Consider the following 15,562-nt stretch of genomic DNA (forward strand, 5'->3'; position numbering starts at 1 on the left):
CAAGAGTCCCTCCCCATCTTTCCTGTAGGCCCCCTTTAGGTACTGAAAGGCTGCTATAAGGTCTCCCCAGGGCCTTTTCCTGGTGCATGTAGCAAGAGGATCCCAGTCACCATCCACAGACGTTTATCTAAGGTTGCCATTTCCAGGGTAAATGAGGGAAATACTTTTTCCTTCTACTTCCTGCCAGTTCCTTAGTTTACTATAAATAATAGCGTTTGGGCATCGGATAAGGACCTTTAAATGGAAAGTTTCTCTTCTGGAAAAGGCGGTGCAGGTAGCAATGCTGTGCATTTACAGAGATGCGTTTATTTCTAGGAAAGGAGGAAAATTAAGTCTTCTGCATCCTGAAAATTCCAAGGTGACAGAAATAAGAAAAAAAAGTTTTAAAAAAATGGGGAAGCTATGAAGAATGAAGTATTTCTCATAATTCCCTTTCTGGAGCTGAAACTAAAATACACTGGCAGCAGAAAACCCTCTGTAGAATTTAAATAATATACGCAATCTGTCCCTCTTGTAAAAGCTGGTCTCCCCTACTCACTCATACGGACTTCCGACATGCCACCAGCTGCAAATGCAGTTGTACTCCTGATCCCATTTGACTGCACACACTGAGCAGTGGGGACTTCATCTCGTTGTAAATCACCGTAAAGTACTTCAGCAGCGTTCCAGAGTCATGTGCAGTACTGTACTTTTTATTTGTGTAAATGTTTTGTATGCACAAATAGTTGCTTTTAGTTGTATATTTGTGGCATTTTTTTTTAAAGTCCTTGCTTTCAGCAATGCAGAATATAAGGAGAGATAACTGGAATTGCTTATAGCCTTTGATGCCCAAAGCAGCTGAGAGTCCCATATGACTAAGATGAGTTTGTTAATTGTCAGTTTGCTTTAATGTAATGATTCAGAAACTTAATCTGTTGTTGAAATGTTTATTCTACTGTTGTTATTCCATTACTCTTTATTGGTTTTTATTCATAAGAACCTATTCCAGGTAAAAATATATATATATGCATTTTATATTTTACATACACATGTATATATTTATACGTCTATATTTTATTTATAGATAAATAGATAAGCAATGTAAAACAATGATGTTAATAAGGCCGTCACATAACAACATGAAAGCAGACAGCTCTCCCAGCCTTGTGTGCAAGTGGCCACACGCACGGCCAGGGTGATTGGTGGTTTTCCTCTGCATTCCCAGGGATCCGAGTGAGTACAACAGGATTTCTGATACAAAGAGCAGTCTATATCTCGCTGCTAAACTGGTTTGAGAGCAACTGATTGGTTTGAAAATAGTGGCCTGGTACACTCTGTGAGCTGACAGACGGATGGCCAGGGCAGCAGATGTATGCAATGCTAAAGAAGAGTTGATCTGAGCCTTGCCATAAGACATGAAAAGCAGATGAGTGACTTTTCCAAGTTGTTTTCTGTCTTGGGTGCAAAGCCTCTTGGCATTTGGGGCAGACTCCAGTGAGAGCCAAAGGGAAGGGGAGCACCCCAGTCCCCCATCCGTGGCAGAGCGCGGCCGTGGGCTTTTGCCGGGTGATGAGGAGGGGCAACCCCTGCCATGTCGAACATGCCCTCCTCCGGGCCAAACTGCACTTCTGGTTTCCTCGTTTCTCTGCTTAGAATTAGACTCTAAGTTAAATGTGCTGAAAGCGCGTTACCAGAAATACAGATATGGAGGTATTTTCTGACCATAGCTGAAGGTTCCATGCCTGAACAAGAACCTGTATGTATATGGGCTGGCAGGTTTGGTGGCATATAGCATATAAATTATGCATGATTGAAATGAAGTGTATTTTAGTAGCAGATAGCTGAAAAGCCTTGCAATGTACTCCTAATTCAGCGGCATTGCCTTGAGCTACTCTGAGGCCTCTTTTTTAAACTCAGACATTAGCACAAAGCACACCTCTGACTGCAGGCATTTAAAGATCAACAAGGGCCAAAAAAGCTTTTAAGATCCAATGAAACCAGGAAAACAACCATGTTGCCTTTCAGTGTCAGGTTAGATTGCCTTCTTATGAGTGCAGCTATTTCAGGTACAGAGTGCTTGGTGGTTTGGGTCTTGTTGTGTGGAGAAAGCGTTCCCCAGAAAACATCTGTTTCTTTCACCTGCAAACCGCAATGTGCTGTGAAAAGGCAGGACTGAAGCCACAGAGGCCCAGGGGGACGAAGGAAATCTGGCTCCAAGGGATGAGCATGGTTTTCTGAAACACGGTATCAAAAAGAGCACTTAAAAGGAGAGAATGCTTTTAGAGCACACGATACACCGCAAATTGGGGAGGTCAGGTTGCTTGTAAGCCTGAAATTCTTCCTGGATTGCCCATACTGTTTTCTTAGCAGCAATATTTGCGTTCAGCTCAGAATTGCAACAAGAGGAGTTTGTTATTTTCTTTTTCAGCGACTGTAAAAAGTTCTGCTTTTCCGTAAGATGACAGGAAATCCCACTGTCATCTGCGGCATCTAAAACCCGTACATGCAATATTGCTGCTGCTTTCCCTTTTGCCGTCATGTCTTCTTTTTTATCTTACCTTTATTGAAGTTCAGGTGTAGCTCTCACGTAGGCACTACAAGCGTAGTACTATGCCCTTGACTTGAAAAAAATCTTTATAGCATATTTTAAGCCAACAGATAATGTAACGTTACTATTATGCTATATATTTCATCTATAGATATATGTTATATACAACAAAGTAACTCTTTATTCATTCTAAATGAAAAAAAGAAAATACTATTTTAGAAGTAGGGATTTACACATTACAACTACACGGATTTAGAGCTGCTGGAGAGCTGCCTTGTTGGGCTCTGGTTTTTGTTTCCCACAGCAGCGTTTGTGCTGAGCCGGAGAGGCATTTCCACTTGTTTCGGAAAACTTGTGTGGCTTTTATTGGCCATGTCATCCAAGGTGGAAGAGGGGAGGTTCTAGGCTGTCTTCTGGAAACATACTGGATATCGTTTCTTCATTCAAGTCAACTGCGTTTCACAGGAACAAGTTAGAGACACTTAAGAGGAAAGAGAGTGCCAACACACGGGGAAGCTGCTCAGGGACAGCGGTGATGTTGCCGTTCCGCAGGACAGCAGCAGAGGTCTCAGGAGGGGATTGCAAGTGAGAATGAGGAGCAGTGTTGGGCCGCGTGAAAAAAAATACTGAAATGAGATAGAGAAATGTCTTTAGGAGAAATAAAACCTGCCCTCCCAGTGCCCCTACCTGCAGAGCTCCTAGGCCGAGTCACACCTGGTCGTCTGGCCTACAAATACACAAAGGGTGGTGTCCTGGGCACACAGGGCAGAGGAGAGCCTTTCACAGGGGGGAACTTCAACCATTTAATCATATAAATGGTCTTCTAATGGCTGCCTTTTTGTTTTTTCAGAGGATGACATGAATAATTACATCAGTCGATACTACAACGAGCCTAGCAGTGGTAAGTTCTGCTTGAAAAATGTAAATGTGAACTGTATTTTTGCATTGCACTGTGTGCTGTAAACCGGGTGAGACTGAACAAGGATGTATGTCTGTCCTGGAAATGAGACCCACCGCAGCATCTCTTGGTTTGCTCCGTGGAAGTTTGTACCAAATTGTAATTCCCTAAACGTTGAAGGTTTGCTCCTGAAGGCACTCAGAATAGTTAGACCTGGGAGAGGTGAACTCCCCTTAGCTGGGCTGTCCCGTCTGCAGCACGGTTCAAACAGACCCGAGAGTGACAGCAGGGACAAAAGAGAGAAGAGAAGAGAAGGGGGGAGTGAGCTCAGCCCAGCGCCAGCCTCGGGAAGGCTGAAGGGAATGGTAAGAGACCTCAGCGGGGGCACGGTCCGTGACCCGAGGTCAGGCTACAGCGGGCTGTGCCCTGGCTGTCCCTGGCAGGTGTCCTGCTGCCATCGGGGCTGGGCAGGGCCCGGGGGGCTGCGGGCGGCTGGGAAATGTCATGGTAAGCAAGGTGGGGGGGGGTGTGGGTGTGCACCTCCCCCTTATGTATATAAAGTATATAAAATTTCGTATAGTTATATATTAAAAAAAAAGTGTGGGTTTTTTTTAGGTATAATGTATTATGTATCCCATATATACACACATTAAAAAAAAGATGTGTGTGTCTGCATATACATGTACATATATATAGAGATATGTATATATATGTACAAGTATTATATGCATACATCCTACACATAATCCTTATATATAGTGTGTATACACAGTGAAATACAGACATATATGTCTATATGTCTGTATACACATATATATGATGTTATATATATTAAATGTGTATATATGTGTGTATGCATATAAATCTATTATCCACTATATATGTATATCCCACGTATATGCACAGAAATCCCAGTATACAGACATATATAAAAAAAGATGTAAGTAAAAATATATACGTTTGTACATATATGTGTATAATGTACCATATATGTATCTCCAAACATACATCCACATATATATGAGAAGACTTATATACGTACAGAGGCCTGTGTATATATACCTATATATGCACATATATAAAGATATAGGTGTATGTCTTTATATACATATAAAGATGTGTGTGAGAGGTTGTGTCTGTGTGTATACAGAGATATTTTTTCTAAATACGTTTATTAAATATATAAAAATATATAAATCTTTATGTAAAGGTGTGGGGGTGTGTGAGAGATGGTCTCTGAATATGTATACGTGTGTATATATTATAGACATAAAACAGGTATCTATGTATATGTAGAATGAGTTATATGTTTATATCCCCATATATACATACACACATGGAGATATATATAGATGTATATGTAACATAAGAATAAATAAAAGTGTGTGTAAGTGCATGGTTGTAAGTATATATCTATGTGTAATGTATTATATATGTATATCCTTGTAGATACATCCCTACAGTGATATACATGGGGAGATACATATGTGCTGATTAGAGATCTTCTGTTTTTTCATATAGAGACATAAAAAAGAAATGTGTGTGACAGTGTGTACATACATACATATTTTTTATGTATTCTGTATTACATAAAATACGAATGTGTGTGTATATATACACGCATATGTATATAATGTGTGTATGTGTGTGTATATATATATACACACACAGATATATATTGATATATTAAGACATGTATATGTGTACGGGCATATGAATATATGTCTACATATGGTTCTATATATGTGAAGATCTATAAAGGTGTTTATGCGTGATTGTGTATATACATATATATTTTATATGTATTTTTTATATAAAATATGAATGTGTATGCCTATGTAGATATAATGTATTTTATATATATCCACAGGTATATATATTTATATATAAACATATGCCTATATGTGTGTATAACTGCATATACATAGATATGTTATTATATATAGTAATATATATTAAAAGGTGTGTGTCTGTGACTATATGCTTACAGATTTTATATGGATTCTATAGTATGCGTATGAATGTGTGTGTGTGTGTACATATATAATGTAGTGTATACATGTATGCCCATATATAGATACATGGGGATATGTAAATACATATTTATATATAAAGGTAGATATATGTGTGGGACTGCATGTATAGATGTATTTTATATTATGTAATATATATAAAAACTGTGTCAGTGCATATACATATATTTTTAATATGTATTACCTATAATATGGATATAGCTCTGTGTGTGTATCATGTATAGGTATAATGTATTTTTTATATATATATATCCCTATGTATAAATTCCCCATATATACAGAGAGGGGGAGAGAGAAAAAAATATGTGTGTATGACACTGTATATATTTTTAAATAATTATATATATTTTAAAAAGAGGGTGTGTAAGAGAGACTGTGTCTGTATATTTGCATATATTTATTATGTATAATCTGTATTATGTGTATATTTTCTATATATGTGTGTTTGTGTGTATATACGTGCGTGTAGGTACATGGTATTTTATATATAGGTATATTCCCCATACATTCCCCTATATATGTGTGTGTATATAAAGCTATTTAAGTGTGTGTATGCAGACAGATACGAAGACAGGTAAAGGTATGTGTAGCTACCCAGAATATTTTATATATATATATATATATAAAAAAAAATAATATGTGTATATATAATTTTTATATATATATATGGGTGGGTATGTGAGAGCCTGTGTGTATACATAGATAGTTTATCTATTATACATGAGTGTATCTATACACATATATGTATTATGTTCTATATATAGTAGATATAAGATGCAGTACATATATAGGTAGAATATATTATAAATGGGGATACTTACACACACACACTCTTTCTATAGGTATGGATAAATGCATATATATATGTGTGTGTGTATATAAAATCTGTATGTGTGTATAGACTGTTTGTCTATACATACACACATAAATTATACATAGCTGTTAAAAATACACGTGTGCGTACACAAATAGCTATTTGGTATTACTTTTATTTGTGTATAGCTCTCTGTGTGCATCCCATATAGAGCTGTATGACTCTATACATAGGTGTATGGTTAAAACGCTAGAGGGCAAGGAGGGGAGGTGTGACTGACCCTGTCTGTGTATATGCATATAATTTAGTGTGTGTGGGCACCTATAGGTACAATATACATATTACATATGTATCTCCCTCTGTATACACATTCCTTGTGTATGTACTCAGTGTGAAAAACAAATAAATGGTATGTGCGTGTGTATGCTAGTTCAAGACAGGTAATTATACGTATTTAAAGGGGGACTATGTATTATATAGTGTATGCATCAAGTGTGTGTGTACATATGTATACTGTATTATATACGGGGCTCCCAGCAGATGCCCCCCCAGCTATATAGATCAATCTATACATAAATATTACATGTATATAAAATATGTGTGGGAGAGAGAGTGAGCGACTGGGTATAGAGACACACACACTCTCACTCACTCTATTATTTATAGATGTATAGCCCTCTGTATTTATCCCCATTATACATGGTGATATATATAAATATGTATCTGTACAGCTATATAAATAGAGGTATGTGTTCATGTATTTTATATATATATGTATAACCCATAAATACATACGCACACAGAGAAATACATACATACATTTATTGATAAATGCAGAAGGGTTGTGTGCATTCAGTAACAACAGATAATTGTATGTATTTAAAGGGCGGGACTATATATACAATGCCTGTACATATCTAGGTATAATGTAGTATACATGGAGCGCATAACACACGCACTTGTGCACTCACTTTCCCCCACTCCCCATGAATCTATATATAAATAAAGATTATGTGTAAATAAAATGGGGGGGGGAGGGTGAGAGAGACTGTATGTATCTACGATATATATGTGTGTGTGTACATATAAAGGTATACAGTATTATTTGTAGCTATATATCCCTCTATACATCCCCATAATCTACTTGGAGAGCTACTAAAAAAAAAAAAAAACAACTCCAAAACAACCCAGTGTATTTATCTCTATGTGTAGGTATAATGTATTCTAGCTGTATATTCCTCTATATGCATTCCCCGTGTATATACACACAGAGTGATAAATACACAGATAGCTATATATAACAGTATGCATATGTGTGTATAAGAGCAAGTGTGTGTATTCTATTAAATTCTATGTATTTAAAGGGGGGGACCATGTATTACATAGTATACACATCAAATGTCTGTGTGTAGGTGTAACAGATTATATATGCAGTTCCTTATACATACACACACATTCCCCATATCTATAGGAATAAATCTATATTTATTTAAATATGTGTTTATGTGTGTATATGTATATGGTATTATTTATAGCTATGTATCCCTCTATATACATTCCCATTATATATAAAAGCAATATATAACTAAAGAGGGGGTGTTCATGTGTACGTGTAATGTATTATTATTATTCCTCCTTCTATACCCATTCCCCATATCTACACACACACACATATAGATAGATATCTATATAGAAAAGGGGTGTGTGTGTGCATGACAGTATTTGTGTTAGGCTGTTGCATTTGATCATAGGTTATTATATGTATTTAAAGGGGGGACACTGTACTATAGATGGAGTGTGTATCTCTCACACCTCTAGGTGTACATATATAGGTATAGTGGATTACATATGGAACTCTCTCTATATATATACTCACACACTTCCCCCTATATGTATGGCTATATATATATATACAGATTATGTGTATATAAAAAAATGTATGTATGTGTGAGAGAGGCTGTGTGTGTAATATATACATATATAAAAAAAGACGAGTGTGTGCACACATACATTGATGTATGCAATACTATTTATATATTAAGAGCCCTCTCCATACCCCCTCATTATATACATGGAAATATAAAAGATGCATGTATCTAAACATAGGGATATATAGAACTATATATATTCCAAAATGTAGATGAATAAAGAGTTTGGAGTTGCAGAGGATATGTTCTTGTATAGATACATTTTCATATATCCCACTTTCAGGTATACCACTTGCTATATATTCTTGCTCTCTTTCCCTACAAACACAGAACAATATACATATATTTATAGAGAGTGTTATGTGTGTAAAGTTAGATAATATGTATTATAGATGTGTATAGGTATTTTATATAATAAGTACACACAGCTGGAGGTATATGGTATTACTTATATATGTACATGCCCCTTTTCTCTCTCTCTCTGTACAGCTGTATCTGTACATATAAAAAAAGCCATGTCAATGAAGGGGATGTGTTGCTCACCAGCTATTCCATACATTTACACAACTGCTCTATAAGAAGCAGACACAGGTGAGGGTGGAGGCACGGTGGTTTTTAGCACGGTGGGGCCTTCACCCACCTCTCTCTGCTTTCTTCCCTGCAGACAGTGCCGTCCCTGAGGCAGCCATCTGTGTGGTCACCACCGCCGCCATCGACGTCCATCGCCCCAACATCTCCTCCGACCTCTTCACAGTGGAGGTGCCGATGCGGCTGGGCAGCACGGGGACGTCCGCCAGCATCACCTCGGGCAGCGCCTCGCGCTCCACCGTCAGCTCAGGCACACAAGCCTGCAGCGAGAGCAGCCAGACGCTGGGCTCCTCCCCGGACTGCAGCACGGCCTGCGAGGACGCTGCCGAGGCTGCTGCCAGCCCACGGGCCGAGCTGGCACCCAGCCGGCAGCAGGTGGCCCAGGCCATGGTGCAGGAGCTGCTGTCCTCCCTGTCGGAAGAGGCCTGCCTGGCGCAGAAGGGGCTGGATCCTGTCAACCTGAAGCTGCCCAGCCCCGCGGGCTCAGTGGGGGCCAGCCCCGACCTGGGCCACCGGCTTAGTGTCTACAATCGCAGGAACCAGGAGAGCCTTGACGTCTTCCAGCTCAAGCCCCTCATCGACTGCCCACAGGGTGCCCCGGTGATCGATGAGAAATATGGGGCGCTGGGACCCCCGGAGCCACGGCTGGGCAGGGTTCCTGAGGCATAGGGACAGCCTGGGGGGAACCAGGACAGCTGTGGGGACACACTCGCAGCACTGGGTCACAAGGCTGCCACAGGCAAGGCGACAGTGCTAGAGGCAACCCGTGGCATCTCCTGCAATGGCCACCAGCCCAGGCCCAAGCCAGCATCGCCTCTGCCCACCAGTGGCCGTGGTGCATGATGAACCTGCCCTGCCACCAGCTCTTGGCCAGCTGGGACCTATGATGTCCTCTGGGGCACAATGGACCTTCCGCCAGTCTTAGGCCAACACGGACCCACAGTGCCTGGGGGGGGCGGACAGACTCTGGCCCTGTCCTGCCAGCAGCCTGGGGCCAGCCCAGCAGTGCCCAGGAGCACCATGGACCTTCCACCAGCGCAGGGCTAGCACAGACCCACGGTGCCCAGGGGCAGGACAGAGCTGCTGGACAGCCTGGGCCCGGGCTGGCCCCCTGGCCTGACCCTGCCCAGGGGCTGAGCACGGCTGGGAAGGGAGTGGGGATGGGAATAAACACTGACAAACACATGCTGCCTCTTACCTTGTATCCCTCTCTTATTCCCTTTCCATCCTTCCCTTCCTGTCTTCTACCCCACCACCGCCACCAGTCTATGTGCCATCCCACCGCCCACCACAAATAAACCACCACCACAGTGACCCCACCTCTTTCCAGTACAATCCTTTATTTGCCCTTATTCCCCACACCCCAACTGCAGAGGCAGGGTCCATCAGCAGCACTCACTTCTTCTTCAGCAGCTCTGTCATCTCCGGCACCGCCTGCAAGCACCAGTGCTGGGGTAGTGTGTGCTCTCACTCAGACCACCCCCCCCCCCAAACTCTCCATGTGCTGCACCCGCCCCCCCCCGCCCCGTCACCCTCCCCACCCTCCCACCCCTCATGCCCAGCACAGCACTCCAGGGGCTGTGGGTCACCCCAGCTCACAGCACTCCCCACTTCTCTCCTGCTGAATAAAGCCTCTTAATTATTTAAGAGAGCTACATTTCCATTAGGTGGAAATAATGCATTCGTACAAAATTTATTAAGGAAATTGTCTACATGGTGTTTCTTCAGAATGTGACTTTGTCTCTGGCTTATGAAAAGGCCCGTGCTTGCCACCGAGCCAGCGGGCATCAGTTCAGGAATGGCATTAAGTGCTGGCAGAGTTTCTGCGTGCGCCTCCCAGAGCCACCACAAGCTCCCGCACGTCACACGTGTGGCCGTGCACATGGGTGGCTCGCACATGCAAGCCACGGGCACTTGGCCATGGGCTAGCTTGCAGCACAGACTTCCCAGACAGAACACTAAGTTAGTTCCTCATGGGCGTCAGAAAGGCAGCAAGCCCAGGCAAAAATAAGAACTCCTCCTGCCAACTCTACTTTTATATTTTATGAAGCTTAAAAATACATGTAAGGACCTATGTACAGTTATTGCTCAAGATGGTTCATATTCAGGAAACCAGAATAGAGGCAGCCCAGTGTGACCCCCCCCCCCCCCAACACACATGACAGCATCTACTTGCAGGGCTTGAATTTGGAGACTGAAAATAATGAAATCATAAAGCCAGTTCTTTAACAAAACAACCCTTACTGGTGTGTATTATCTAAGCTATCATTACATCTCTGAAACCATTATCCTGTGCATCTGCAAGTTCAGCCTCACCTGAAATAAGTCTGCCACCAGTCCATAGTCTGCCACTTGGAAAATGGGAGCTTCTGGATCCTTGTTAATAGCAACAATGGTCTGCAAGCAACAGTAGAGCACCATGTGAATATATAAATATATATAATTACCATCTACAGCTGGCTTACGGTTGACAAGCCTTGTCTAGGAAACATGGGCTAAATTCTCTCCAAGCCCCCCGAAGCAGAAGATACAGATTGCAGCACTTAACATTTTTCCTTTCCACCTTAAAAACGAACAAACACACACAGACACACGCACCCAGCCGGACAGACACACCCCCCTCCCTCCCCTGCTCATTCCATACATCAGGGACAACCTGTTGAAAAGAGTCTAGACAAAAAATTACCACAACAGATTATCTGCAAGATCTAAAGCCATACCATTACAGACATAACAACTGAAAGGTGGCATTTAAATCAAGTACAATAAAGCCATGCCTAAAGGCCTCGGCACTTACTATGGGCCATATCATGGAGTTTGTCACACAGCAGAAAAATGGACATGATCAAAATTCCATACAACAGTCCAGAAAATATTTTTCTTGGTTTAAACTCTGCCACGCAAGTAACTCACTCTGTAAATGCCCGTGACAGCTTCCAGCAAAACGAGCGTGGGTGTCCCCATCAAAATCTACAACAGGATGGGGAGCACTCCAAAAAGGATTGGCGGGGGGGGGGGAGTGGGACAGGGACACAGGACGACAAAAAAGACAACAGCTCATAAAACGAGCGTTACCCCAAGCAGGGGTCTGAGCCCCCAACTCCGCATACGGCCCTTCAACCGAAATGCTGCCCGTGTGAGCTCTGTTTCGAGGCAACCAGCCTGCTCAGGAGAGCTCCAGCCCAACGCTTAACCTGCTGGTCCCTGGTACCCACAGTTCACGTGTCTCTGTTTTACTCCCTCCCCTGAATCCCCTGAAGTCCAACAAAACTAATGGCTCAGCAGCACACGCCAGTGGCCGTAAGTCAAAGATAAAAGCCTGCAAATCCTGTGTTTTTAGGCCCACAGAAGTGTTTCTTCTTCGCAGGTCGTTTGTATCCTGTGACTCACTATAAAGGAAGGCCAAAGCACACACACAAGGACGTACCTGCAGCAGAGCGCTGCTGCCCTCCTGCCAGCTTGTAAGCAAAGACCTGCAAGTATTCCCCTAATGCTTCCCCTGAAATATTTTTCCCGAAGTTGTATTGGTTTTATTTCAGTTACCCCATTTGCAAATACAAGCCTCCTCTGGCAGTTCTACAGTGCAGGAAGCAAAATCCAGGCTGTGATACACCTGAAGATATTAGCACAAACAAGACTTTCTCTAATTATACTCTGAGGCCCTTTGCAGAAGCGTTCACAGGGGCGTGAGGCCACAGGGGCCAATGCTGAGGGCCAGCTGAGGCCACTTGTTGGTGACAGCCTGTGGGCTGCCAGCTCTGTCCCTATCGCAAAAATAATTAACACCAGTTGCTTGCAAAACTGTCTTAAGCTTTAGTTTGGCAGCCCCGTCCTTCCTCTGTCTCCATTAGCTGAAGTAACTTTTTAGTAAGATCTGGTTCTCTACCACATCGCTCGGTTGGCCTTCCCACGGTAAGAAGCAAAAGCATCACCTTGCTGCAACAGAACTTTGCAAGTTCCATCTCTTAGAAAGAAAAGCTACTGTAACTACCTCATGAGGGAATCAAAAATAAGGAAAGAAAGCAACAACGATTCTTCAGGTCTCCTCAAAAGCTGCATTTTCTACCTTGCTGTAAAAGGACAAATAAATTATACATTTCACTTGGTAGAAAGCATCTGATTACTTTGGAAAATGTATCTTGAAGTGTACGAGTTCACAATGCCAGGTAACTGTGCTGAGGGACGGGGGACACTCCAGAGAGCTCCCACAGCTGCATAATTCTTTATGTTTCTAAAAACTGGATCTTTTCAGTAACTACCCCACCTATGTGCCTTCGCTAAAAGGAAAGCAGAACACATTTCAAACACAAGTAAGTGAAAGCGAATTTCACAATACACACATTTGTTTACACTAGAAAAACTATAGTATGTGGGAGAAATGAAAGATCTCAGATTGACAAATTTCATCTGTCCTTATAAAAGAACATCTCAAAATATCAATCAGGGCACTGCTGCTCAGTATTTTTATATCAAAGGAAATTCTGGCACATAAAGTAACAGGTTTCCAGTATTTCTGGTAGTCTTAATGGAGATAAGGCAGGAGACAAATACAAACAAGGCCAGCTCGAGTTTTAAGCAGCTTTAAATACACAGTTCTCAGTCAAGGGCTGATGCTAATCCCACCTGCCCACCTCCTCCCTCACCCAAAAGCACAGTTGGAGACTAAACACCTCGGCACAAAGACACTCCTCATACTCTGGCCCATCGGCCACCAGCATAGTCCCGAGGGAGCCGAGGAGCCCACTGGCAGTGCCACATGAGTGCCGCTCTCGCTGACTCCCGTGCTGTCTCCCTCTTGCTGCACTGCGAGTAGAAGAGACTACGGGGATGCTGTTCTCCTGAGAGCAGTGAGAATACCCTGCTGCAGACACACTACTCACACTTCTCAACAGCGACCTTCATCCCTGCCCATCTTTCATCCTTAATTTCTAATTATGGTTGGTTTTTCTCCACTGTGTCAACTGCTTGAGTCCCTGATTTTAGAAGACTGAGGTCCCAAAAAGGGTGCTGTATCCCAAATATAGCTTATATGGTTTTCTTCCCCAAAATATTTAAGTAATATATGCAAAAAGAACTAATTGTAAGAAAGCACAGATCATCCTACCACACCGGCTGGCTGTGAGGACAATTACCAGCCACATGAACTCACTCGTCTGTTATCGGTTAAACACAAGGATCTGCCTGTAAAGTTTTGCAAACCCTTTCCTCAGTTTTATAAGATATTCAAAGTTCTGGCTTTGGTTTCTGGTTATGCCAGAAAGCTTAAGTTCATTCCCTGGATATAGAAAAAAATATATATTATCGTTTTTCAAAAATGACTTGCGGGGAGGCAGGACAAGCTACAGTTGTTTGGCATTTGATAGTATGATTCAGCAGGTAATTCTGCTCCTCTTTCCAAATGCACCACACTGGCAATTCCAATTTCGGATTATTTGCTTTGGCAACTAATGAGTTAAACCTTTTAAAGTTTTACTGCTGTTTTATAATAGGTTTCCATTTGAATGGCTAAATGCAGGAATGTCACAGACATCTTTTACTTTATGGAATAGTAAGTTCATAATTCAGATTGCACATTGTTATGCATGAATTAATATGTCATACTCTGAAATAAATGCAAATGGAACTATTGTATAGAATTCAGGCACGTGTTTTGGTTTTTTTAATAAACAAAGTCACCTAGCTGCTTCTACTTACCACTTATTTTACCAGTTTTTCTACTGTGTTAGATGTTTTGCCACAATACCTTTTTTTGGCACGGCTCAGAGGGCTAGCGTGTTTTAAAGAAACAAACTGGCAATTTTAACATTAAAAGAAATTGGAAAACTGGCTAAAGTACTGATGTAAAAGCAAGGAAATCAACTCATTTCCTTCCTCAAAATCTTTTCTAGCACATCCATCTTTATATACCTTGCTGTCTTTCATCCCAGCCAAGTGTTGGATTGCTCCAGATATTCCCACAGCAATATAAAGTTCCTAGAAGAAAACAAAAGAGAGACATTTTTGGTATCCACAACATAGTTTCAAGTAAGCTCTCACAAACTTTACTCAAAATCAATTACATGCAGTAGTTTTTACATTACAGTAGTTTTCAATATTAAAGGCATCTGATGATTGGTTCCCTTCCCCACTTGGGGATGTAATGTAACCGTGAAAGGAGAATCCCAAAGGAGCATCTGGCAAAGACAGATGAGGGGGACGGGGAGGGGAGAAAAAAAAAAAAAAAAAAAAAAAGGAAAAAAGAGAGAGATCTGCATCAAACATAAAACACTGCTCAGCTCGAGGACAGGGCAATCAGTGCTACCCATGACCCTGGAGATTCCCAACGCAAATATATATTAAGCAAGATAACCTATAAACGGATAATGCAGCCACCTAAAGAGAAAACCTAGGCTTTTTTGTTTGAAGCCTCTAGGATCCTTTAAATAAGACAGAATGCACAAAGCTGAAATTCAGGTGTTTAAACCTTTAAAAAGTTTCCTGTGTGGCAGGATAAAACATTTTGGCTAGTGAAGTAGGCTTGCACTTGTAGCGATAGTTCTATTATTTACCCCAACCCTCAGTGTCCACATGCCCTAAAGCTTTTCTTCCCCCATTCACTGTCGACTCCTACACGGGATGAGTAAAGAAACGCTTCCCAGGAAGGCACCAACACGCTGATTCTTCACATCTTGGGGCTCCCAATCTAGCATCTCCAAAGAGACTGACATTCAAAATAGATGAAAACGTATAGGCAAATAGATCTATATCAATACTTTTAATTCACAGCAGAAAAGT

At 41.7% G+C, this 15,562-nt stretch overlaps 2 protein-coding genes across 2 annotated transcripts in view; one reads left to right on the plus strand and one right to left on the minus strand.

Annotated features, from left to right (window-relative positions):
- TMEM266 (transmembrane protein 266) overlaps positions 1-10,096 on the plus strand; it is a 107,613-nt gene extending 97,517 nt beyond the window's left edge. The window contains exons 13-14 of the mRNA XM_054214097.1: positions 3,378-3,428; positions 8,865-10,096. Coding sequence (XP_054070072.1) covers positions 3,378-3,428; positions 8,865-9,457 — 644 coding nt within the window. The 3' untranslated portion in view covers positions 9,458-10,096. The remainder of the gene's footprint in view (positions 1-3,377; positions 3,429-8,864) is intronic.
- Positions 10,097-10,111: 15 nt separating this feature from the next.
- ETFA (electron transfer flavoprotein subunit alpha) overlaps positions 10,112-15,562 on the minus strand; it is a 32,420-nt gene continuing 26,969 nt past the window's right edge. The window contains exons 10-12 of the mRNA XM_054214087.1: positions 14,696-14,761; positions 11,105-11,185; positions 10,112-10,222 (exon numbers count right to left, since the gene is read on the minus strand). Coding sequence (XP_054070062.1) covers positions 10,184-10,222; positions 11,105-11,185; positions 14,696-14,761 — 186 coding nt within the window. The 3' untranslated portion in view covers positions 10,112-10,183. The remainder of the gene's footprint in view (positions 10,223-11,104; positions 11,186-14,695; positions 14,762-15,562) is intronic.

Source organism: Rissa tridactyla, chromosome 9 (genome assembly GCF_028500815.1).
Source record: "Rissa tridactyla isolate bRisTri1 chromosome 9, bRisTri1.patW.cur.20221130, whole genome shotgun sequence".
NCBI lineage: Eukaryota > Metazoa > Chordata > Aves > Charadriiformes > Laridae > Rissa > Rissa tridactyla.